This window comes from Diospyros lotus, chromosome 7 (assembly GCF_014633365.1).
Source record: "Diospyros lotus cultivar Yz01 chromosome 7, ASM1463336v1, whole genome shotgun sequence".
In the NCBI taxonomy this organism is placed as follows: domain Eukaryota; kingdom Viridiplantae; phylum Streptophyta; class Magnoliopsida; order Ericales; family Ebenaceae; genus Diospyros; species Diospyros lotus.
In genome coordinates, this window is record NC_068344.1 from 25389796 (window position 1) to 25416796 (window position 27001).

The 27001-nt window shown below is 37.9% G+C and overlaps 1 protein-coding gene across 11 annotated transcripts in view; it reads left to right on the top strand.

Annotated features, from left to right (window-relative positions):
• LOC127806434 (uncharacterized) overlaps positions 1-27001 on the top strand; it is a 70577-nt gene that overhangs the window by 29909 nt on the left and 13667 nt on the right. For 3 of the 11 annotated variants that reach the window (XR_008024415.1, XR_008024414.1, XR_008024418.1), the window contains 10 exons: positions 1570-1696; positions 1812-2009; positions 2120-2209; positions 3562-3624; positions 4948-5022; positions 5100-5150; positions 5864-5941; positions 12790-12930; positions 16258-16365; positions 19951-21167. Coding sequence is in view for 4 of the 11 variants with exons in the window: in XM_052343730.1 (XP_052199690.1) it covers positions 1570-1696; positions 1812-2009; positions 2120-2209; positions 3562-3624; positions 4948-5022; positions 5100-5150; positions 5864-5941; positions 12790-12930; positions 16258-16365 (931 nt within the window). In the remaining 7 variants the exon portion in view is untranslated. Of the gene's footprint in view, positions 1-1569; positions 1697-1811; positions 2010-2119; positions 2210-2534; positions 3540-3561; positions 3625-4947; positions 5023-5099; positions 5151-5860; positions 5942-12789; positions 12931-16257; positions 16366-19950; positions 21168-27001 lie in introns of those variants that run through there. The other 8 variants (XM_052343730.1, XM_052343728.1, XR_008024416.1 and 5 more) reach the window with 7 other exon arrangements.

Below are 27001 nucleotides of genomic sequence, written 5' to 3' on the forward strand. Positions count from 1 at the left end.
ATTCTCTTCTAAAAAGAGGAGAGTTACCTCTGTCAGATCAAGGATTCGATATCTAATAAAGATAGCAAATTGGTTATTGAGGTGTTTATGGATGCTGACCATGATGGATGTAAAGTTACCAAAAAGTTTACAAGTGGGTTGTGTGTATATCTTGGTAATAACCTGCTTATTCGGAGTTCAAAGAAACAGCTTGCAGTAGCAAGATCAATTGGAGAAGCTGAATACAGAGCCTTAGCTCAAGGTTTTACAGAGATATTATGGTTGAAATCTTTATTTACTGAGTTGGGTTACTCTTTCTCTAGTCCACCAGTTCTTCAGTGTGATAATACAACAGCCAAAAGCATAGCAAAAAGTCCTGTGTTTCATTCACGGATAAAACATATTGAGATGGATATTCATTTTGTTTGAGAAAAGGTGGAGAATGGGGATACTGATATATGGTTTGTACCCTTTGAGCATCAAACAGTTGATATTCTTACAAAGGGTTTCCCAATAGATTGGTTTGAAAGAAGAAGTACAGCAGAAGTTTTCTCAGAATTCTGTGACACAGGAGCTGGTTGAGCAAAATGCTTCTAAGCAAGCAACCAGGTATCATTTGAGGGGGAAATGTTAAGGATAAATCCATTTCATTCTGGACATGTATAAAGGAAAAATGACAGGAAAGAAAATGATGTTATTACTATTAGTAGTAGGCAATTTATTTTCAGTTGGTGATGTGGCCTGGTAGTTTTAATTCTATTCCAATAAACAACAATGTTTTCTCGGGTTGTTACTGTCAGCTGTCAGTAATAATCAGTTTGTTAAAGATTCTGTTGAATAATATATAAACTCAACAGGTCGAATTTTATCTTTTCAGATTCATTATTTTATCCTAATTTTTTCTCTCAGTCTTCTCGTCTTTTCTTTCTTCTCCTTCCTTTTACACTGCTTCTACCAAACATAATAGGCTACAATCTTTTTCTTCTTCTTTTCTTCATAAAAGAAAATGGAAAGTAGGAAATAAAGATATGCCTTTAGGACTCCAGAACTGTCAATCCACTTTGTAGGAGGCATAAAATAGATTGGTTCTGATAGATGTAAGTGAAGAAGTAATTAAAAAAACAAAAGAACTATTTCATTTCATTTTGGTGTAGGTCGAGTGAGGAAGGTACTCAGTACTCAGTATGTGTTTGACATTGTATGCATGAATTTTATACTAAATTTGTGTCTCCTCTTCTTGTACTTCAATTACTTCTAATTTTCGTTCTCTTGGTGAGTATGAGTTGGAATTATGGTGTTATGGTGTAGGAATGTAGTTGTAATTTGTGCACTTTCAGTTTCCATTTGTTGCAAATGTTGATTTTCTTATGTTAAAAATAAATGGTTTCTTTTGTGTGTGTGTAATAGTCTAGGGTACTTGTTGCACCAAAGGAAATGCCTTGGTTGACTGGCTTTGATTTGTGGTACATCATGACCAGAGGAAATAATTTATGTAGCACTGAAACTTTTCGGAGCTAACTTGTTATCGTGCCAATGGAAATGTCATGGTCATCAGCTTGTTTCATAAGCATTACAAATTCTTTAATGCAGTTTTTGGAGCTCTCCTAATGATGATAGAATTTTTAGGAGTGATGCTGACGAAGCAGAGATAGAAGATGCATCTTCTTCAGGCCGGGAGTATTCCAGTGACCATAGTGATATTCTTGAATGGGCTAGGGTCTGTATCTTGCCAAAAATTTCTTAAGCCTTTTACCAAACTATTTCTGTGGGTGTAAAGTCTTTTCGATGTTCATATTTTTTGGTTTCTTTGTCTCTTTCTCTGACTATTGCAGGCTAACAACCATGGGTCCTTGCAAATAATATGTGAGTATCACCGGTTAAATTTCCCTGCAAGGGGTTCAACAGTTACCTTCCATCCTCTGGAGCACCTGCATCCTTTGGAATTTCATAGACCTGATGAAACAGTTCTTCATGTTGCTGGATCAACAATTGATTTGAAGTCATGCAGCAGTAGTTTGGAATTAGCAGAGGTATGTGGATAAGATGACAGAATACTTGTTTTGATGATAGTCCCCAAATTATTTTCTACCTTCTTAACTTAGTTGATAGCATTCTCAGTTTCTCTTACATGTGTTTGTAGGCATACCATGAACTTGTGGCAGAGGAGGAGGCAACTGCCTTGTCTGTATGGGCTGTTGCATGCCTATGTGGTTCCTTGCGACTTGAGAATGTGAGTCTGTTTCCTGGTTTGACATGGCATTTTCTAATGTTCTGCAGAACAAAGCACTATCATATTTTTCTGTTCTCTAGATTATTGTAGATACTGTGACCAGTTTTCCTGGAATCATGCGGTAATCTCATATGACTAAGTGACTAGTGCAAGCATGATGCTGCAATGAACATTTACTTTTTGAACAGCATTGATAATATCTACACTTCTGAATAGGAAGATGTTGGCAACATTCTTTTTATGCTTTGAATATCCTTGCATAACACCCCATAGAGATTCTTCAACTTCAAGCTGGTCCTAATTGAGATCAAACATTGCATTGCAGGATATCCCTTTTCCCTGTTTCCAGGATCTTGTGCTGAAATATGCCCTTGTCTTCCTTCTTGTCTTTAAATTGTGGAAAGCATTAAAAAACAAAAGTGGTTTATTTGTCCATCTCAAACGTTATATAACATCAAGATATAAGCCAAAAACTCTGTTACGAGAATTGGGGCATTTTTGTCAGGTTTAGGTAAAGAACCAAGGTGATATACATCTAATTCTTATACTAAAGGTTAGATTTCATACTTAAATATCTCTTTCATTTATTAAGGGTAAAATGATTCAAGAACCTAAATCATCTTTTTCTTTTGGCACAAAAAGTAAGATTATGTGTACTTTTATAATAAGTTTTATTACTTGAACAATTTGTTGGGTGCTTTTCTAACTCAGCCATTGCATATGCATATAAGTGTAATGTCTGATACAAGACATGAAGCAGGCATGACTAGCTATGATTTAATTGGACATAGTGGTCTAGGTACAATAAAAATGTATTTGTGAATTAATTTAGTTGGAAAGTTAGGCTCATCATCTTTGCCACACATTATTTCAAGTGAAAATGGAACTTGGTAGAACAAATATAGATTTTTCTTGTTGAAGAGAAATGAACGATAGGATTTCATGTTGACACTAAAACAAGATCATAAAATATAATTACAAGGAGATGCCTGGATGTGGCATTCAGTTAGTTGTCAGCCTTGATTAGGATCCACCCCTTCCTGGAAGTGGGAAAAACAAGATTTAGTGTCTTAATTGGTGTTTTGATAGGCAGGAATTCCTAGTAGACTTGCAGAATTAGCTCTAGGTTCTTGATGAAGAATAAAATGAGAAGTGAGACCAAAAGTAAATTCACCAGCTCTGGAAACAGAAGGAACCGAAAGGTTATATAACATTTTCCAATTGATTTCACTTTGGACTTTCCCCTTTTTGTGAAGATATATTTGAATATGACCAGGCTAATTGTAAATACTATAATAATTCTCTTCTTGTTTAAATGTTAGTCAGGTCATCCCTTTCATTGTGCATTACAGGTGCTAACATTGTTTGCTGGTGCTTTGCTGGAGAAGCAAATTGTGATTATTTCTTCTAATTTGGTATGTGCTTATTTAATTGGGCATTTATTTACATGGATGGATAATTTTCTAGTTCTGTTGCAAGGAAATGTGAGGGTAGTTGGTTTGCATGATCTGTATGGAATGCCTCTACTTTATCCAAGTCCCATGCATAATAACAAATCTTTGGCCTGATACAATTACGTATGGAACTTGAAAACCTACCTAATTTTGATATGGACCATCAATCAGTGTTCTAAAATACGCTTGGCACTTGTTAGGTGCCAGACTGGGACCTACTGCCTAGGCGGGGCTTAGGAAAATTGTGTTTTTTTTTTTTTAAACCTTTTGATGTATCATGTAATTTGATGTTATTTTCAGTTAAATCAAAGTTGGAAAGACACGTGAAATAATGGAATTAAGTTTGAGAAAACAAATTGTTGTAGATTAGCTATGGGTTCAGGAAGGCAGAAGCAACAATAATGCAACATAAACCATATCCGAAGAATCTAGCTATCTAATTGGATTTTTTCCTCTTTATATTCTTCCAACACACGATCTTTATCGGACTCAAAATCAAATTCATTGATTTCTTGCTCTTCTTCTTCTGGTTGGAGAATTTGCACAATATAAGATGACGAAGAGAACGATGGCGAAGATGGGTTGGGTTGGGTTCGGAGAAGAGAATGATGGTAGGAACGATTCGGAGAAGAAAATGACAATGGGTTGCAGATTTACTTGCAGTGGCGGTGACATGGCGATAGGGGAAAGAGGCGACGGGGGAAAGAGAGGATGAATGTAGGCTATAGCGATAGCGGCAAAGGGGGAAGAGTGAGGAGAATTAGGGATTTCTTTGAGGAGAAGGTTAAAGTATCACACGAAGTAGGGAAGGGGGGATTTCTTTGGGGATTGGCATCGTTTTGTGCCTGGGCCACCTAGGTGTTGCCTTAATTGGGCCCTGCGCGACTTGCATGTATTCGCTGTGGCAAGGGGCTGCCTAAGGCCGAGGCAGCTGCCTAGGCCGCATAGTAGAACACTGCCATCAATGCGTGGTTTGTATAATGTCTCATCCATATTTTTGGGGTTGTCTAATTATTGGGGACTTGATAGAAGCCGCTTGAACTCTGTCAGAATTTTGGCCAAAAGGATATTCAATCCCAGGGAGCATATTTTTGTTCAATTATTTCTCTTGACAAAGAAAATAATAATGACAAAATTCTAACAATAAAGATAACAAGAAGAATGAATATCAAGCCTTTATTGCACTCTATGGGGTCCGCTATGTGAATTCTACCTCGCCAGTTATTTTAGACAAAATTCTGGAATGTGATTTTCTTTTCTGAATTTAATTTGTTTGCTTGACAGGGCATATTGTCTGCTTTAGTCCTGTCAATAATCCCACTGATTCGTCCTTATCGGTGGCAAAGCTTATTAATGCCGGTACTGTCCTTTCTATACTTCTGTACTTCTTGTTTGTTTTGGTTTATCACTTTCAGTGACTATGTATGAACTTCCAGGTTTTGCCAAATGACATGTTGGACTTTTTGGATGCCCCAGTTCCATACATAGTAAGTTCTAATTTCTGGACTGTGCCTGCAAAAGATGAAAGAGTAATCCTTTACTTGAAAGGGTTTCATGTCTCCCATTACTTTTATTGTGTAGATCTACCAAAGCATGGATTTTTGATGGAGGGAGGCACTGTAGTGAAACGCTTGTGTAAATAAGAAAGATAACCTTTTTCTTTTGATATTCAGTTATCTAGTTAATAATCCACCCTTTCTACTGATGGTGTAAAAGATGATCCAAACCTGATTTTATTTACCATAATATTATTATAGCATGGGGATTCTTAGCCAAGGGATGCTGATGTTCACTTGTACTGAGTTGAAGTTTTTTATATAATAGCTTAATTCTGCCATAATGGTACTTTCCTCAATATTCTTTGGGCAATGATGTACAAGTGAAATTCTATATAGTGCTCTCATATAAAATGAAAGTGGCTGATTAGTAACCGTACTTTAGTAAGGGAGAAAAAAATGCTCTTAAATATGTCATAATTTTAAAAAAGGGCTAGCATTCTGATAGCATTTTCTACATAAAAATTATGGAAGGCTATCATTTTCCATATTGATTTGTATGTACTGTATATGCTTTCTTTTTGGATATTCCTTTTGCTTCATAAGAATGTGCCTTGCTCTATATTTCTGTTTTTGTTGTATCATTATTATTGTTCCTTTTAACTCCTATAGCTTATTCTGATATTTAATTGGATACAAAGTAGGTTGGTGTAAAGAACAAAACCACTGAAGTGCAGTCAAAGATAATGAATGTTATTCTCATTGATACGACAAAGAATCAGGTGTGTATCTCATTTGTGCCTTGTAGTTGGTTATACATAGGTTGATACTTGAAGGCCTTCTGTTTTCCTAGTTAACTCTGCGGCACTGTAACTTGACTTCGTTTGTTGTAGGAATACAGCCTAAGACACTAGTGTGCATAGTTGTGAATACTGTGTTGGACAAAGTGTTGCATTTTATCATTGTTACAGTACACCACCGGAGTACCTATTGTTATATACAAAGTAATTATTATATTCTATGAAAGAATATGTACAAATATAATAAAATTTTCAAATAAATAAATGAACTTATAAAAGTATAAAAATATCACTTTCATGAAGTGCATATCTTAGACAAACAATATAACAATATTTCCAAATCAACATAAGAGTTCATTTAAATCAGCATTTAATTGAGACCACAAGGAGAAGAATATTACTCAATGTAAAACACAGAACAAAAATACATAAAGTTAAAAAAAACTGCCCTTGTGATGTGATTGGACCAAAGACCTCCTGTTCACACTGCAAAGTATATGTATACATATATATATATATATTTACAAAAGAAGTTACAGGTTGAAAGGCACCAGTGAGAAAGAGAGAGTGATTGGCAGCTTGAGAAGCTAGAGGAGATCTGACTGGGATACAGCTCAAGGGAGAGGAGTGTGTGACGTGAGAAGTGAGAACTTGAGAACTTAGACTGAGAGTGCGGAAGAAAAGAAATGATAATGAAATCACATTTCAAAGTCTTCCTTGAAATATTAGTGAGTATAAGATGGGAACTTGAGAACTTAGACTGAGAGTGCGGAAGAAAAGAAATGATAATGAAATCACATTTCAAAGTCTTCCTTGAAATATTAGTGAGTATAAGATGGTAACTCAGTATTGGAAGATACTGGCTAGCACCTTCGGTATCATTTGGTAAGTTATCTGGAACAGAACTCAAGCTTGTAGTGTACCACAAATTGACCAGTGCAAGATTCACTACCATGCTAGGGTTGTTACATAAAGGCTAGTTGCTAGTGGGTAGCATTCCTGATGTTATTACTACTTTTTAGTTTGTTCCGAAAAGGCAATAGATTGAACTCCATGGCCTATGTCCAGTCTGACTTAAAAGTTATCTGCAGTTGCCAAATATTGTAAAGAGGAGGATCCAATTATTCAAAAACCTGTGTCAACAATTAGATGGATATAGGAGGGTCATGAGTCTCATGACTAAGCGGAAGCTCACAGGACATGTATCATTCATTTAAAATCACTGGATTACTATGAAATACTTGTATTTTTTCTGTGATCTTTATGATTAGTCTTGTTAATAAAATAGGGATTTCCTTTGTAGTTATTTGACAGAAAGCATAACCTCCATTATTCGAATCTGAAAAATATATATGAGTTACAGCATAGAAACTGCTCCTATGGAGTTGGTTAAGACATGAAAAACTGTCATAGGGACAAAATTGTACACTTAAAAAATACAAAATTGTATAATTACATGGTTTTCTACACTCCCCCTCAAGTTAGACTGTAAATGTCAAGTAAGCTCAACTTAGATCTCATATCCTCAAACGTAATCTTTGGTAGAGCCTTGGTCAGAATGTTTGCAGCCTGTAGTGCAGTAGGTATGTAAGAAATATTGGCAATTCCACCTTCAATTTTTTCTTTTATGGAGTACTTATCTATTTTCACATGTTTAGTTTGATCATGATGAGCTGGTTCTTAACTGTGCTTATAGTAGCTTGATTATCACATAACATGTTAATTGGATCATCTACTACAATTTTGAGTTCAAGAAGTAACCACTTTAACCACATTCCTTTGCAAATTCCATGAGCCATCACTCAAAATTCAGCTTCAGCGTTACTTTGGGCCATAACTATTTGCTTCTTGTTGCGCTAAGTAACCAAGTTCTCCCACATATAAGTATAATATCTAGAAGTTGATCTGCGGTCAGTAGTCAATGTTCCTCTTCTTATTCTTCTTAAAGTATAAACCTTCCCCATGAGTTTTCTTTAGGCATCTCAAAATGTGGTACAATTGATCCATGTGCTCTTTGTTGGGATTGTTCATAAATTGACTGGCTGCACTTACTACAAAGCCAATATCAGGTCTTGTGTGTGAGAGGTAGACAAGTTTTCCAACTAGTCTTTGATATCTTCATTTGTCAGTAGGAGCACTTTTTCCTTCTCCTCTATCTCTAGTGACAATGTTTATTGGAGTATTTGGAAGCTTGCATCTAAGCCTACTGGTTTCTTTAAGTAAATCAAGAACATACTTGCGTTGAGAAACCACAGTACTTGTTTTAGACCTTGCAATTTCCATCCCGAGAAAATATTTCAGATTCCCAAGTCTGTTGACTTCAAATTCATGTGCACGAAACCTCGAGTTTTCCAATCTCCTCCTCGTGATCTCTTGTAAGGATTATATCGTCCACATACACAATAATAATGGATATCCTTCCATCGGGAGAATTTTTTATAAACAAAGTATGATCAGACTGACATTGTGGGTAACCAAACTTCTTAACTGCATTAGTAAACCTATCAAACCAGGCTCTAGGAGACTGTTTAAGACCATAAAGAGATTTCTTTAACTTACAATTTTTGTCTGGCTTTGTTTGATTCTCAAGACCTGCCGGAATCTTCATGTACACCTCCTCTTCTAGATCTCCATTGAGAAATGCATTCTTGATATCCAGTTGATGTAATTTCTAGTTATGATTCACTGTAAGAGATAAAAGTACCCGAATCATGTTTAATTTGGCAATAGGAGCAAAGGTCTCTTGATAGTCATTGCCATAAGCCTATTTGAAACCCTTAGCAACTAAGCAGACCTTGAATCATTTGACACTTCCATCTACATCCACCTGGATTCTTTCCTGGTGGCAAGTTGATTACATCCCAAGTTTCATTCTTTTCAAGTGTTCTAATCTCTTCGTTTACAGCTTGCTTCAATTCAAGTATTTGGAGAGCTTCTTGTATATTGTTGGGATCCTGAATATTTGTGAGATTAGTATTAAAAGCTCGGTATTCTGGTGATAACTTCTTGTAAGATAGGAAGTTGTAGATGGGATACTTCGTGCAAGACCTTACATCTTTTTTTTGAGCAATCTCTTCAGGATTAGAAACAGTGTTACCTTCTTGTGTCTCGTTTGGAGTTAAACTCAATTCAGCGTCATGGTTAGTAGTGGGTTGCACTTATTCTTCTACATCCCCTTGATCTTTTTTCCTTCTAGAGTAGACAATTAACTCTTTGTTGTTGACAGTTGAAGGAACAATTAAAATTGTGACTCTAGTTGGTTTTCAATGACATGAGAAACCAAACTAGGCACAAACACAGGTGGATAAAATGGAGCGACAGTAGTAGAAGGAAGGGCAGTAGTAGGTGCGAGTTCAAAATCCCAAAAACGATATTTTGAATTATCACTTTCCCTCTAAATGTTGGTTTTGGAATAATATGGATGATTTTCCAAGAAAGTAACATCCATTGAATGATAGAATTTCTTTGTGAAAAGAGAGTAACACTTATATCCCTTTTGATTTGGAGTATAATTGAGAAATATACATTTGATGGCTTTAGGATCAAATTTATATCGATATTGATGAGGAATATGGACAATGGAAGTACACCCAATCACTTTAAGGGGGTAGATGAAATGAGACGATGTGAAGGATATGACTTGAGAAAGACTTGACATTGAGTTTGAAATTTGAGAATTCGAGAAGATATTCTATTAATAAGATAGGTGGCGGTAAGAATAGTCCCCCCACCCCCCCCCCCCCCCCAAAAAAAAAAAAAAAAAAAAAAAAATCTCGGACATGAGAGGATACTATAAGAGCTCGAGTAACATCTAACAAATGTCGATTTTTTCGTTCAACAATTCCATTTTGTTGAGCGGTATTAGGACAAGAACTTGGTGGACTATGCCTTTTTTGAATTAAGTATGCCCCAAGAATGGAATTAAAATAATCTTTGGCATTATCAGTACAGAGATTTTGAATTTTGGCATTGAATTGAATTTGAACCATTTTGTTGAAACTTTTGAATAATTGACCTATCTCGGATTTTTCTTTCGTGAGAAATATCCAAGAGAGATGAGTGTGGTCATCAATGAATGAAACAAACTATCTAGCTCGGTTACACTTTTAATTTTAGAAGGTCCTCGTAACATCACTGTGAATCAATGAGAAATGATGGGATTCTTGGTATTTTTGAATGGGATAAGAATTGCGAACATGCTTAGACAATTGACATGCTTCACATTGAATATCAACATAATTTTTATTAAATAATGATAGAAAGAGTTCTTTGAGATGCAAAAGATTAGGATGACCCAAACGATAGTGCCATACCATTATTTCACTATCTTTATTAGACCTAAGAGCAGAAAAAGAATGTTTTCCTTCGACTGTCTTTTAAGATTGTCTTCTAGAGGATTCAGTCACTTTGAATATATGAAGTCTTGAATGCAACTTAGTACTGCCAATCATCTGTCTTGAATTCAAATTATGGAAAACACAATGTGGAGAAAAATTTAGTAACACAGTTCTTTTTCAGAGTGAGCTAACTAATTGATGCAACGTGTAGCGCGTGTGTGAAAAAAACACACTAAAATAAACTCTTGAAAGAACAAACTTCAATGGCCGAAGCTTGGTTTTTAAAAAGACGCAAAAACAAGACTGTTTTGCTAAAAAAACCCAAATAGATTGCTTAAATTTGAATTGAGAAAACTTGATTACAACCCCTAATTTCTCATTATATTTATAGTGTTTGGCTAATCCAAATCCATCTAATATTTATAAATAAAATTCAACTAGAATCCTAATAGAAATAAATTCTAAGTAAAAGTCAATTAGAATCCTAATAAAAATTAAAATCTAATCAAACATGAAGTAGAATCTTAAATCAAGTATAATTGTAAAACATATGAAGTATTAAAATATTGTTTTGGTGTTACTGTCCTGACGATACTATTCCGGTGTGGTTGGGTCGGTCTTGGGCTGGGTCTTGATCAATGACCGCATCACTAATAGATAAAAGATTACAATCCAAATTGGGAACCAATAAAACCGATTCAAGTGTGAGGTTCTTTGAAATGACAACAAAACCTATACCAGACACCCTTGAGATAGAACCATTAGCAATACGCACTATGTAATTTTTAGAACAAGGTTGGAAATCTTGGTTGAGAGATATATTACCAGTCATATGATCTGAGACTCTAGAATCAACAATCCAACTACCCTTACTATCGACCTTTTTAACTTTAAGTGCAGTCAGAAAATTACCCTTCTAAGCCACCGTAGTATTCGGGGAGATTGATGTTTGTTGGGCTTGGATGATCAATCGTTGAAGAATTTCCAGTTGTTCCTTGCTGAATTGGCTATTTTGTGCTGCAGTAGAACCCTCCTTGGTTGTAGTATGGTGTCCATGACATTCTCTCTTACTCCTCAGTTTCCAATCAGTGGGTTTCTCATGAATATTCCAGCAAGTGTCTTGGGTGTGACCTGCCTTTATGCAATGATCACACCAGGGTCTTCCTTTTCTTGGTGTGGTAGTCATCGGTTCCTCGAGAAATCATAGCAGAGACTTTGGTGGTTGGTGGCTGAATTGCAGTGCCCCTCATAACTGTTTTGCGACTTTCTTTGTGTCTAACTTCTGGTGCTACTTCATGTCGGTTTGGTAGAGGTTTGATGGCCCATATTCGCCCCCGGACTTCGTCTAAATTTTTGTTGAGACTCAAAAGAAACTTGTAAATTCTTTTCTTCTCAACAATCTTCTTATATTGTCCAGCATCAGTTTGACACTCCCACTTAGTTATCTCTTACATATCAAGCTGCTGCCAATATCTAGTTAGACGACTAAAATATTGGGTGACTGTGAGATACCCTTGACCGAAATCACGGAAGATTCCTTCAATTTTGAATGCCTCTGCTGCATCATCGTTGTCGGAATACATCTCCTTTGCGGCAGCCCAGATTTCTTGTGCTGTCTTGTAGAGAATAAAGTTTTCTCCAACTTCCTTTGTCATGGAATTGATAAGCCATGACATTACCATGTTGTTTTCTGTCTTCCACACCTTGTAATTTGGATCTTCTGTCTTCAGTTTAGGGGATGCACCAATAAGATAATCATCCTTTCCTTGGCCATATATGAACATCACAACTGAATGGGACCATTGAAGATAGTTGTGCCCATTTCAGTTTGTGTCCTGTAATAATGAGAGCAGAGAGGGGATTTGAGAGGAAGAAGAGACTTCAAAAGTGGACGCTATTGCAGATGAAAAACTCGAAGGAAGCATGACCGAGATTTGGGGGAACAAGAATCAGAATCAGGGTTGGAATCGGGAAGAACTAGGACTGAAATTAAGACTGCTCTGATACCATGAAGTTATTTGACAGAAAGCATAACCTCCATTATTCGAATCTGAAAAATATATGTGAGTTACAACATAGAAACCGCTCCTATGGAGTCGGTTAAGACATGAAAAACTGTCACCTAGGGACAAAACTGTACACTTCAAAAATGCAAAATTGGATAATTTCATGGTTTTCTACATCCTTGGAGTTAAATGTCATTTTTAGACAATTAATTTGACTCTGGAGCATAAAATTTTCAATTATTACTATTTTATGCATTGGACATGGAGGTAATGTGGGAGTCAATATGTTTTAAATAAAGCTAGTATAGGCATGTTTATGCTTAGCACACCCTTAATAGCTTGGGTTGCTTGCCTGTTTTTCATATGCCATTTCTTAGTTCTGCTTTCATTTGGTTGTTTCTTTGCTTTTATTTTTTCCATATTAGGTTCTATATAGTTGGCAGACTTTCAAACTAAGCTATCTCATCAATTTGATTACTGCATGAAGCAACAGGTGAAGTCACCGACAATGCCTCAGCTACCCCAACAGAAGGAGTTGTACTCATCCTTAAGTCCTTATTATGCAAAACTTGTGGGAGAGAGTTTCTTGGGTAAAAAACGGCCTGTGTATGAATCCACTGATGTGCAGGTAATCCTCTTCATCCTTACTTTTTTCAATTCTATTTTGCATACACTCACCACCTAAATTTTATATGGATTGTTGTTTGTACCATTTCTTGTCCTCTCTAATTTAGGTAGAAAAACTCACCGTTTTTCTATGTAGATTGCTATCTCTGTTATTGATGTTCATCTTTTCTCCTGATTTAGGTAATTTTATCATTGAATTGAATCTTTTACTAGTTATATAAACATCTTTGCTTGTTAGTTAAGTATCACTGCCAGATGGAACTGATAGGAATAAGAACTCAATATTTACTTGGACAGTGAAAATGCCTGAGATTAAGCTATAAGTTATAGATTTTGTGAAAGCTATAAGTTATAGGTTTTGTAAAAATTATAGATGAAAAGATACACTTCAGAACGAGAAAATGCTGATTTACAGTTCATTCATAAAAGATCCTCAGAAATTCTGTTGCTGGAAGGAAAAATTTGAAATTGTGATATTCTCGAGTTTGTACTCAAAATTTCAATGCATTCTCACACCGTTTTTAGTAAAATATTTAAAGTTATGACCTCATAAGGTTTGTGCTTCAATCTTTGACTCAGTAACTACCAGTATATACTATTTCATATTTAATGAGCAAAGGCATCCAGTTGCTAGTATTCAGGAACTGAATAACTTTTGTTGCTTGCTATATTGTCTATTTTGGATCTGTTGGTATTATGATTAGCTAGAGATACTATCAATTGGTTGAGATAGTCACATGAAAATGCTACTGGTAAGTTTTACCTGTCTATAGAGTAACAGATTCTGGTGAGAGTGTCCAGGTCAAATTGTAATTGTCATTAAGGTCAACTAGTTGTATAGTAAATTTTATTGGTTCAAGTTGAGATTTAGAACCTGAAATTTGCTCATCTATGGTGGTGGTTGTGTGAAGGCAAGCTTTTAGCAATGGTAAGGCTGCTCATATGTGACTAGAAAGGTCACAAGTTGTGGAAAGTGAAAATAACCTTCTTGCAAAAAAAAATAAAAAAATAGGGATCTTTGTGGACTAGGGGTGCCCTTTTATGTTGGTTGTGGTGTCCTGTTAGTGTTTGAGACTGAAAATTTTGTACTGTTTTATGTCACAAAAGAGGTGGATAAGCATGCCCATTCATTGAGCCAGAAAACTGTAAATCAAAAGAGTTTCTGTGCCAGTTTGAATGACAGCAATGATCTTAAAGTTGTCTAGAAAGATAAGTAGCTTCATGTAACACACATGTTAGTATTTAAGATGTATACATTCATATAGACATGATGCGCAGAGAGGCTGTGATGCAGTTAGGGAATTTTTTAATAAATTCTTTTCCCTTAAATTTAAACTTCTCCTGTTGATGGTATTAGGGTTTGAATTTTGTTTTTGGAATTTTAATACCTTTTCTGATAGGATTAGTTTGAAGGGTCTTAGTACTCTAGGCTTTTTAGTATATAAAAATAAGTGCTATTGATGTAAACAAAATATGTGGTGGATGTTGGAATAATATTGATCACCTAATGTTCTGGTAATTTCTTTCTTACTGTCTACTCCCTGGCCGCTTCCTCCCATCTTCTTCTTCTGCTCCCCATCTTCTTCTTTCCCTTTCCCCTGTTTTCTTGTTTCTGTTTGTTTTTTGGGTTCCTTTCCCTTTTCCTTTCTTGTTCTTGTTCTCCCTCTTCTGCTCCATGTCGTGCATCTGTTTGACATGTGGATGGTATAATGTTCATTTAGAATTTTTTAAAGTCTTAAAAGTCTGGAAGTCTTAAATCTGAGAGGAGACAGCAATATGACTTGAAGATAAAATGTCAAAAGAATGATAATAGTCTTATAGCATTAAGATGAGGTGAAAAAGTATTGAAAGAACTAAAATGCACTTGAAGTGTTTCATCTTTTTGTGGCAAGTAAAATGCTTATAAAATATTTTATCCACCTCAGGCTTTTGTTATGACAGAAAAACAATTTTAATTCTTAAATTAAACCGTTAGGAGAATCCAGAATTTGTCCTTTGTGAATTGCAAGAAAAAAGATTTGGTCTGATGAGAAACAGCCTTAATTATATACTTTTTCTTACGTGGATTAAATCATTGACATACAATTTTACTTAGTTTTCCCAATTAATTCATAGATCAGATGAATACCATAGAGCAGAAGTTGAGAGTGCCATTAGAAGATACACACACACACAAACACACACACTGTATTTAATGTGTGAAATTGCTTTGGGAGTTTCTGTGTGGAGGTGGATCCTTATAGTTTGAAATCAGATGCTTTTAGGAGGTTCACAAGACAACAAACTGGTGCTCTACTGGGTACAGAATGATATATACATTTGTTCAAGCTTGGTCCCTATATTCATAGTGTAACCTATTGCCATGGATATTTTGACTGCCTGGCATTAATCAGCCACTTGCTCCTTGTTATGACAACCCCCTATAAATTTTGACCCAGATAGTGTGGCCTCAGTTGCAATGCATTCACATACATGATTGGACAGATGTCAACCTATAGTTTAAATATAGCAAATCAAACTAAAAATTCAAGAGAGAATTCAAAATGACCCATTCTTAGGTGTAACTGTGCCCAAATAGCATTCCAACTGAGACTCCACTCATGTACTCATCAGGATCTCGTGTCCTGACAGTGGAATTCTCCTCGGATGAGGGGAATTAGAGTTTAGAAAGAAAAGGGAGAGAGAGAAGAGAATGAGAGGGAGATTGAACAGAGGAGTTGGGGTAGAGAAATTGAGATAAAGAGAAAGAATTGTATGATTCTTCTATGAATTTCCATGATGCTTTTATTGAATAGGGAAGCCCTTATATAGCCCCCTTTCCCTGCCACTCTTCGGTAGTTACAACCCCAACAGCCCAGTTGTTATTCTAACAGTACTAACAGCTCCTTTAACCATCTAACCGCCTCCAACAGCCTAAACCATCTAACTGCCACGCAATAGCCTAAGCCAACTACTGTTACATCCTTCAACCATTTTAACCATCTGTTGTTACAGTAACCATCTATTGTTACAACCATAGTAAGTAAAGATACAGTTTGCCCTGGAAACCCATAGGGTCCTGACAGTACTGCCTACTGTGCAAAGTTTTGTTTTATGTACTGTACCTGGTGTACAGCATCCATGACAAAGCCACATTACCCCGTAGCATTGGTTATGAATCATTGTCCACAGTGATCTGAATATTAGCAAGGCTTGGGAAAATTTCTCTGGTTATTGTGTTTTTTTTTTTTTTTTTACATTTTTTTATTTAATGCAACATTATTAAAGAATGGATCTGGTAATATTGGCTTGCAACCTTCTTGTTTTAAAAGTAATGTTTGTTTTATAGGTTGAAGCTGCCAAGGGTTTCCTGAGAGTATTACGATCTTACTTGGATTCTCTTTGCTCTAACCTCCGTTCACACACAATTACAAATGTTCAGTCCAATGATGATAAGGTATATATTCTGACACCAATATTGACTGGAATAAAATGAGTGCACACTTTCTGTTTAGTATTTGGGCTCTGTGAAAGAGTAAACTGAATCTGGAATTCATGATAAAAGGATCATAGAATTTGAATGCTAGTTGTTGAGTATCTAATGCAACTCTCCTTTACTCAGGCATGGGACTGGCTGGGATAAAAAGTAATACTTTCAACAATAGAAGTGTTACAGGGGTTATTTAACCCCAGTCGGAATTAATGAACTGACTCTAAATTTTCGGAAAAGAACATGGAATGTTTTAATCATTTGGCAAAGGACATAATTCTGATTCCTCATTCAGTAAGCCAATTAATTTACTTCATTAAAGTTTTCATTTTAATATATGAACTATAGACATTGCTTAGGAACAAGGCAGAAATTTCTGCACTTATAACCCATCGAAATCCACCCAATTTTGTGAGCTGGTTTTAATTTGGCTAATATTGGGGGGGGGGGGGGGGGATATGTAATTTAGCTAATATTTGGCTAGAATTGAACCCATAACTACTAGTTCATTAGTTAAGTGTGCCATACCACAAATCAAATTGTATCTTTTAGTAACAAAAATTCTCAAAAATTTATTTGCTGGTTATCTTGAGATCTTTATATCAAATGTACTATCCCAACAATCAAGCTGTTAGGCTCTCGGTCCTGACAATAGAGAATTCTCCTCGAGTGAGGGGAATTAGGGTAGGAAGAGAGAGAGAAAGCAAGAATGAGAGAGAATATATATATATATATATAGAGAGAGAGAGAGAGAGAGAGAGATGAACAGAGAGAAATTGAGAGATAGGGGGGAATTGAAAAGGTTGTCAAAAGTATCCATCCGTGCCCTTTATTGAGAGGGAAAGCCCTTTTATATAGGCCCATCCTCATTTTTAGTTACTCCTAACAATCGATAGTTATTTCGACCCTCCCCAACCGTTTAACCTCCCAGCTACAACCTACTGTTACTTTGTTACAACTATACCATTGTAGCTAACAACCTATTGTTATTTCTTAGAACCATCAGCTACAGTTACAACCTCCCCATACAATTGTTTAAACCCTTTAACCACTGTAGGGTCTTGACAATTACCCCCGATTCAGAACTTTCTTGTCCTCAAGAAAGTGAGAAGCTAACCAACTTTTTTTCCTTCTGTTGGAATAAATGTAATTAGCTATCATGGTTGTCAATGAGTCATTAATTAGTTGTTAATTAGTCCTTATTTTTAAGAGAATTATTGTGCATTCCTATTGTAAAATCTAAATGAAGAGGCTAGACCTCAATCAAGTTCTTTGATTCAACATGGTATCAGAGCCACCACCACTCAAACTTTAGTAGCAATCGCGGCCTCCTTGCTGCCTCAACCCTGTCTCTGCCACACCATTGCCAGTCTCCTCCACCAGCTTCGGTGGCGTGCTTCCCTTTCCTTCCAGTAGCGGCTACTCTGTTCGTCGTCGCCGCAACAACCACTAAATCTCGCTACCTTCTCCAGATCTACCATTGCAGATCTTGCTGACGCCACCAGATCTCGATGCCTTCTCTAGATCTGTCTCCTTGTAGCGATCTGTTGCCGTTGCCTTCTCCAGATTTGCTACTCTATAGCTGTCCGTCACCACTGCCTTTTCCAGATTTTCCACCGCCATAGCTGCTCGCAGCTTCCTTCACACACCGCCCAGATCCGGCCAAATCTGAGCAGATTTGCACAGATCTGGCCGCCACTATTGCTGCTACCTAAGTCTGCGCCCGTCGCCATTGTTTGTGGCTTCCTCCTCGTGCAACCCAGATATGACTAGATTTGCCTAGATCCAACTGTCACTGCTCTTTTCCTCACATCTGACGGCCTTCGCTGTCGCTTCCAACTACAACTTCCTCCAAATTGTGGCCTCCTCACTTCTGCTAACTCACCCAGATCTAACCATTTCCTTCTTGTCCTCCTCCTTTAGATTTGCCTTGCGATTTTTCAATCTGGTCTGCCTTTCAATTGGTTTCTAAGCTTAAAACCCAGATCTCAAATTAGATCTGGTTTAACCGACCGGCCAAGAACAATCCCTTTTGGATCTGTTTAACCCAGATCTGACCCATCAGACCAGATCCAACCCATCAGATTTGTCTAGATCAACCTGAACTAGATCCACTCTACGTCTGATAGATTTTCCATTAAAGACACTTCAAAAGTGACTTCCATCCAAAATATGGAGAATCCTTCCGATAGATCTACCATTCAAGACGCTTCAAAACTGCCTTCCATCCAAAGTATGGAGAGTCTAGCATATTTAGTCGCCTCTGGATCTAAATCTGTAGGTTTCTCTTCGCCTTTTTCTTCTTCACCTATTATTACTTTTCACCTATTATTACTTTTGAAAAATTGGTTGGAAGTACCAATTACATGTCTTGGGCTGCCTTTGTTGAATTATGGTTCATGGATCAAGGAATGGAAGATCACCTAAGTATGAAAGCTGATGCAATTCTCGCTGTTGAGAGAGCAATGTGGAAGAAAACCGACGCTATTCTTTGCAATATGTTATGGCAGACCATTGATCCCAAACTATATGTTATTTACGAGGCATACAAGACTTGTGTTCAGGCATGAACAAAGGCCAAATCTCTTTATACAAATAATATACAATGTCTCTACTCTGTTGTTTCCACGATTGTTCATTTGAAGCAACAAGATATGGATATGTCTGAATTCCTTGTCCACCTAGAATCCCTGAAGGAAGAGTTCAACTCTCTGTTACCAGTTGGTAATACTGCAGAAGAATAGTTGTAACAGTGAGATAAATTTTTTATGGTTCTAGGATTGACTGCCATTTGATTTGACTTTGTTCCAGTCTAGGATCAAATATTATCCGATCCCATTATTTCGAAGTTAGAAGATTTGCTAGACTTCTTCAGGTTTCTTCCTCGTCTTCAGTCATCGATGGTTGTCACGTTGATTCCTCCGTCTTGGCGTCATAAACCTTTGGCAAAGGAGAACAAGGAATTAATCGAGGCGGTAACTTACAACGAGGTAATCGTCCTAAATGCAACTACTACCATAGGTGAGGCCATCTTCGAGAATGGTGCCACAAACTACATGGTCGACCACCACGTGCTGCTAATCTAACTCAGTCCGTCATAGTTAATTCCTCAACATAAACATTTGAGAATCATTTCTCTCCGTCCCTTGTTTTGACTGGAAGTGATTATGAGGACTACCTTTAGTATCAGGCTTCTAAATAGACTGTGTCATTATCCACTGCTTTTGTGGTGCACACTGGTAATTCTATTGCTTGTGTTACTCGGTCTGCCTCTCTTGGACCATGGGTTCTCAATTCTGGTGCAACTGATCATCTCTCTAGTAACCAATGCCTCTTTTCCTATCTCTCTACTTCTTATTTGCCATACGTTACTCTTGCCAATGGTTCCAAAACATACGCTATAGGCATTGGTCAAGCACGACTGCTCACTTCATTACCCCTATATTCTGTTTTATATGTTCCTGGCAACCCCTTTAATCTTGCTTCTGTTAGTAAACTGACACATGCTCTTCATTGTTCCATAACTTTTTTGCTGATTTTGTTGTCGTGCAGGGCCGAGGTACGAGACAGATGATTGGCATTGGGCATGAGTCGCAAGGACTTTATTATCTCGACAAGCCATCTTCCCCAACAACTTGCATTTCTATTGAATTTCCAACTCTTCTTCATAATCGTTTAGGACATCCGAGTCTATCCAAATTACAAAAGATGGTCCCGCATCTTTCTAATGTTTCCACTTTAAATTGTGAGTCGTGTCAGCTTGGAAAACAGTCTCGTACTTCGTTTTCAAAGCGTGTCAATAATCGGGCTACGTTCCCTTTTGAACTTGTCTATAGTGATGTTTGGGGTCCTTGTCATATTCCCTCTGTTTTAGGTTTTTGGTGCTTTGTCACTTTCATTGACGATTACTCTTGATGTACTTGGGTGTTCTTATTGAAAAATCGTTCAGAGTTATTTACTACCTCTAAGGACTTCTATGTTGAAATTCAAACTCAATTTAATGTTTCTATCCGTGCCTTCCACAGTGACAATGCTAGAGAATATTTCCTAGCTCCTTTCACTACTTTCATGGCTTTTAAGGGTATTTTACATCAATCCTCCTATGCCTATACACCTCAGTAAAATGAAGTTGCTGAGTAAAAATCGTCATTTGATTGAAACCACTCACTCTTTTTCTGCATAGTCATGTTCTTTCCCATTCTTGGGCTGATGCCGTTCTCACTGCATGTTATCTTATTAATCAAATGCCTTCCTCTGTCTTACAACATGAGGTCCCTCACTCTATCCTTTTCCCTACCCAGAGTCTTTATCTCCTTCTATTTCGTGTTTTTGGGTGCACTTGTTTTGTTCATGACATGACCCCTAGCCGTCCCAAACTTTTAGTTAGGGCTATCGAGTGCATTTTCCTTGGTTAATCACGACTTCAAAAAGGCTATCGGTGTTACTCTCCTGATCAGCAACGTTATTTCATCTATGCTAATATTACCTTTTTTGAGACATCTCATTTCTTTCTCTCCTCCCCTGTTGAGAGTCGTCCAGTTTCTGAGATTCTTCCCACTCCTTACCTTTGTTCTCCCTTCTTCGATATTGCACCTGTTGTCCCTGAATGTCCCCTTCGGGTTTATCAGCACCGTCCACATCATCCTACGGCTGCTGACAAAGACCTTGCTAACTCACCTTGTGCTCCGTCATCCTCACCTACCTCAGCCTAGCTGGTTCCTTCTGAGCCAGTTGTTGAACTTTCTCCTGAGCCCATTGCCACTCGAAAGGTATACGCTTTACTTGCAACCCCACCCCATCTACACCTTCCTTAGCTATCATCGCTTGGCTCACCTTATTATGCTTTTGTGTCCACTATCTTCTATTGTTGTCCTTAAAACTACCAGTGAGACACTTTCAGACCCAGGGTGGCGCCAGGCCATGATTGATGAGATGGATACTCTACATTCTAGTGGCACTTGGGACTTAGTTTCTCTTCCTCCTAGTAAATCTATTGTTGGTTGTCGTTGGGTCTATACCATGAAAGTTGGTCCAGATGGAAAGATTGATCGCTTTAAGGCACGTCTGGTTTCCAAAGGCTACACTCAGATTTTTGGATTAGATTATTGTGACACTTTTTCTCCAGTGGCTAAGATTGTCTTTGTGCACTTGTTTTTATCCATTATTGTGATGAATCATTAGCCTCTTTATCGGCCGGATATTAAGAATGCTTTTCTTCATGGGGATCTTTAGGAGGAAGTCTATATGGAGCAATCGCCTAGCTTTGTTGCTTAGGGGGAATCTGGATTAGTTTGCAAACTTTGTCACTCTCTTTATGGGTTGAAACAATCTCCGCGAGCTTGGTTTGGACAGTTTAGTACAGTTATTCAGGAATTTGGTATAAATCGCAATAAGGTCGACCACTCTAATTTTTTATCATCACTCATCAAATGATCAATGCATTTATCTAGTGGTTTATGTGGACGATATTGTCATCACTGGAAGTGATCAGGATGGTATTCTTTAACTAAAGACACATCTCTTCAACTTTTTTCAAACTAAAGATTTGGGTAAGTTGAAATATTTTCTTGGCATTGAAGTGGTCTAGTCGAAAAGCGGCATAGTTATTTCACAAAGGAAATATGCCATAGGCATTCTTGAAGAGGCTGGTCTGCTTGACTGTGGACTGGTTGATACTCCCATAAACTCAAATATCAAGCTCTTACCAGGACAGGGAGAGCTATTATTTGATCTTGGTGGATATCGTTGACTTGTCGGAAAGCTAAACTACCTCACTATTACTTGGCCAGACATCTATTTTGTTATTAGTGTAGTTAGTTAATTTCTGCAGTCTCCATGTGATAGTCATTGGGATGCTACCATTTGCATTCTTAGATATATCACAGGTGCACCAGGTTAGGGATTGTTATATGAGATAAGGGTCATACCCAGGTGATTGGGTATTCTGATGTTGATTGGGCAAGATCTCCTTCAGATAGACGCTCTACTTTCGGGTATTGTATTCTAATTAGTGGCAACTTGGTATCTTGGAAGAGTAAGAAGCAAGATATGGTTGCTAGGTCTAGTGCCGAAGTAGATTACTGTGCTATGGCTTTGGCTACATGTGAACTTATATGTTGAAACAATTGCTTCAAGAATTAAAATATGCCATGGTGACGCAAATGAAATTAATCTGCGATAATCAAGCCGTCTTGCATATAGCCTCTAATTCTGTTTTTCATGAGAGGATCAAACACATAGAAATTGATTGTCATTTCATTAGAGAAAATGTTTTATTTGGATGTATTGCCACTAGGCTGCCATCCTAGAAGCCTACCAGGAGTCGCTCCTTGATCAAACCTCGCGCCCCGGCGCCACTCCCCACCCTCATTGGACCGCCTTCTCCAAAGGGGTGAAGGTCTGGGACCAATTGTAAGGTCGTATGACGAGGACGTCATGTGCTCAAGGGGGGGAGAATGTAATACCCCGGGAGCTTAGAGGAGAATAGTATATATCGAGGATAAGTAAGAAAGGAAACAACACCAGCTGGATACATTTTGGGCTGAATGTTGGCAAAGAACTCCCAAGTTATGCGTGCTTGACCTGGGAAAATCCAAGGATGGGTGACCCCCTTGGGAAGTTCGCATAGGTCCATCAGGATAAGTTATTCCAGTCCTTCCTATTGCTCGATGCGGGATGTTACAGGTGGTATCAGAGCCGACCCTTGGAAAAGGCAGTCTAATAAGGGCGGGGAGTGGCGCCGAGGCACGAGGCCTGATCAAGGAGTGGCTTCTGGCAAGCTTCTAGGATGGTAGCCTCCAAAGGGGAGAAGGTCTGGGACCAGTTGTAAGATCGCATGACGAGGACGTCATGTGCTCAAGGGAGAGAGAATGTAATATCCCAGGAGCCTAGAGAAGAATAGTATATATAGAGGATAAGTAAAGAATGAAACAACACTAGCTGGATACCTTTTGGGCTGAATGTTGGCAAAGAACTCCCAAGTTAAGCGTGCTTGACCTGGGGTAATCCAAGGATGGGTGACCCCACTGGGAAGTTCGTTTAGGCCCATCAGGGTAAGTTGTTTCGGTCCTTCCTATTGCTCGATGCGGGATGTTACATCAACTGGCAGACGTCTTCAGTAAGTCTCTTCAGGGTCCTCGTATTGGTTTTATTTGTAACAAGTTTGATGCATATGACCTATATGCTCCAACTTGAGGGGGAGTGTTGGAATAAATGTAATTAGCTGTCAATTAGGTTGTCAATTAGTCCTTATTTTTAGGAGAAAATTATTGTACATCCCTATTATAAAATCTAAATGAAGAGGCTAGACCTCAATCAAGTTCTCTGATTCAACACCTTCCAATCTGCCATGTTGATTAACTTGGCTGCTGACTGTTACTAGCACTGCCCGTCCTGCGGTTGGATCTCCTTTTTTCTTCAATGGTTTAAAGATAAAACAATTGCACCACCTAGTTCAACCGTGATTTAATAGTCTTCCTCAACCTCTTCTTGGTTATTATCTTGCACACCCCGCCGTCCACGCTGCTTATCAAAGTTACTTGCCTTCCGTCAGTCGTAATTGTTACTTCTAGCTTGTTGAAATTGAAGCTGATGGGACTAATGGACTGCATCCAATCAACCAACACTGCATCATAACCTTCAAGTTTCAATAGTTGTAAATCTGTCAAGAACACTTCTCCTTGCATTTCCCAACGAAAATTCATACAAGCCATCCTACTTACCATCTTTTCCCTATTAGCAACTATTATCGTTGATGGTTGCACCCTCGCAGTCGTACACCCTAACTTCTTTGCCGTTTCTTTGCCTATGAAGCTGTGTGTACTTCCACTATCGATCAAAAACATCAGTTTCTGATTTCTCGCCATTCCTTCCATCTTGATAGTCTTACTGCTCACCAGTCCCGTCAATGCGTGTAAGGAGATGGCTTCGCTTCTTCTGCCACAACCTCTTCCGTAATTGGAACATCATTCGACGTGAGCATTTCTTCCCTTCCTTCCAACATTAGCAACTATCTTTTACACTGATGGCCTGGTACATATCAATCCCCACATTTGTAGCACTGGCCAGCTTGCCTCTGATACTCAAAGATTTTGGATCTGCCTTTGAACGATGGATTTCCCACTGTCGCTAGCGGAACAACATTGCCCTTCATGTTTTGTCCAAGTTTCCTTTCTTCCCTACCCTCACGGTTGAAAGCCATTTGATTGCTGTGAGCTGAAAGCTACTATTTCTTCATCAGGGCTTCCACCAACATCTCCTGTAGCCTAGCACCTTTAGCAGCCTTCTTAATTGATTTTGGTTGTTGCATTTTGACCGCCGGCCTAAGTTCGTCATTTAGACCACTTATGAAACTTGAAACAAAATAGGCTTCACTTGACCCTAGATTCATTGTACGCATAAGAGACTTAGGCTCTTCAATTCTCTCTTGGTATTGCTGGATTGATCCTACCTACTTCAACTTATACCTACTTCAACTTATTGAATTCTTCCACGACATCTGCCAAATTTTGGTCCCCAACCCTTGTACAGAAATCTTCCACGAATCTTGGCTAGCTATTGCCTTCTTGTGACTTACCAATCTTGAAACCAAGAATCTACAACGTCGTTCAAGTAGGCTGCTGCCAGTGTGATCTTTTGCTCTTCCAGGGTTTGATAAAGACTGAATAGCTTCTCACACCTTCGAACCCACCATCGCGGGTTCTGCCCTTTAAACATTGGCACATCCAACTTGGATATTGAAAATTGAGGAGGATATGGGACTGATTTAGTGCCCGACCTCTTAGGGCCTTCTTGGCCGTCCGTGACTTCCGACACCACCATGGTCTCTGCCTCCAAGTCCACGGTTTTAGCAGTTCTTATCTTCGTTCCGTGCTTGGACAAGACCGGCTTAGTACGCTCTTTTGGAGAGAATTTGGGCGATATCCTTACTTGGTTTTGCCCCACAAACATGAGCATAAAGCTCTGCAATTGGTTCCTCACTTCCCGGATCTGGCCAGATACCTCCTTGCACATGTGGTTGATCGCTTGATCCATCTTTCGCTCAATTGCTTGTTCTATCTTCCGCTCGATCACATCATCAATGGCTGCAAACTTGCCTTGAACGTCCAATATTGTCGCACTGACTTGCTGAATCCACAGCTCCATTTGTTTCAATCTTGTACCATCTGTCATTGTTTCTGTTTGAATTAAGTTGTCGTAAGCCAAGAATTCATGATTCTAGGCTGTCTTTCTACACTTCAAACCCCCTGCATTTACTGTCACCATTTCAATTTTCTGGAATGACCTGAGTTAACGAGGCCTTCTCTGTTTGTTTGAATCCAAGAGCACCATTGGTCTTGCTTGCCTAACAGCATTGAGTCGACTTCGCCTTCTTGTTTGACTCCAAGATTTTTTTGTGGCCTTGATCTTTCTTGCCTAACCGTGCCGACCCCCATTCAGCTCATCCTGTTATTGGGTGAGTTCAATTTGGCCGTCAGAGTTTTGGGTCTGCCTTATTCTCCCACTCTTGTAAGAGCCACCGTAGTTGTAACTTGAGTTGGCGGAATTTGGCTGAATTCCAATCGCTTTAGGATTGGAATTACACCCTAAAATCACCGCTCTGATGCCAATTTTTTAGGCTCTCGGTCTTGATAGTAGAGAATACTGCCCGAGTGAGGGGAATTAGGATAGGAAGAGAGAGAGGAGAGAATGAGAGAGAATAGAGAGAAAGAAAGAGAGAGATGAACAGAGAGAAATTGAAAAGGTTGTCAAAGTATTTATTTGTGCCCTTTATTGATTGGGGAAGCCCCTTTATATTGCAGTTACTCCTAACAATAGGTAGTTATTTCAACCCTCCCCAACCATTTAACCTCCCAGCTACAAGCCTACTCTTACTTACCTATTGTTATTTGTTACAACTATCAGCTATGGTTACAACCTCTCCATACAGCTGTTTAAACCCTCTAGCCACCGTAGGGTCCTGACACAAGCCACCAAAATATCATATCATCATCATCAACTACACTTTATTCTAACCAAGTTAGGGTTGGTGGCATGACATTCATATTTTCAATTGATTGATAGAAGTCACATTGAGAAATAAAATACATATAAAAGAACGTGGTAAAAGTATATGCTAGATGTCCTTGACACAATCCTCTGGTCAGGGAATGAGGAGGTAAAGTTTCAATATCCATCTTTATATGAAGAAGTTTCAGGAGATAGCGATAAATGAAGATAATTGATAGGGTAAATCTTTGGCCATTCTTAAGGTTTTTCCCAATAACAAAAAATGCGCTTCACATTTGGAAATGATAAAGAGTTACAAATCAAGATAAATTGACAATTTTACCCCAAGATGCTATTAAAAATATATCATAATTATAAAAGATATAAAGTTTATTTAACAAACATATAGCTATAAAATTTAATAATTATTGAAATGTATTTTTATTTTAAACATATTTATATATTCTTTATTTTTCTAATGTTTATATATATATACTAAATTACATATCTAAATATATTTTTTATGGAAACATTATATCTATAAATATAAATTTATTATATTCATTAAAATTAAAAAAAAGCTCCGACGATGGTTGCTATTGCTGAAGCCTTTACA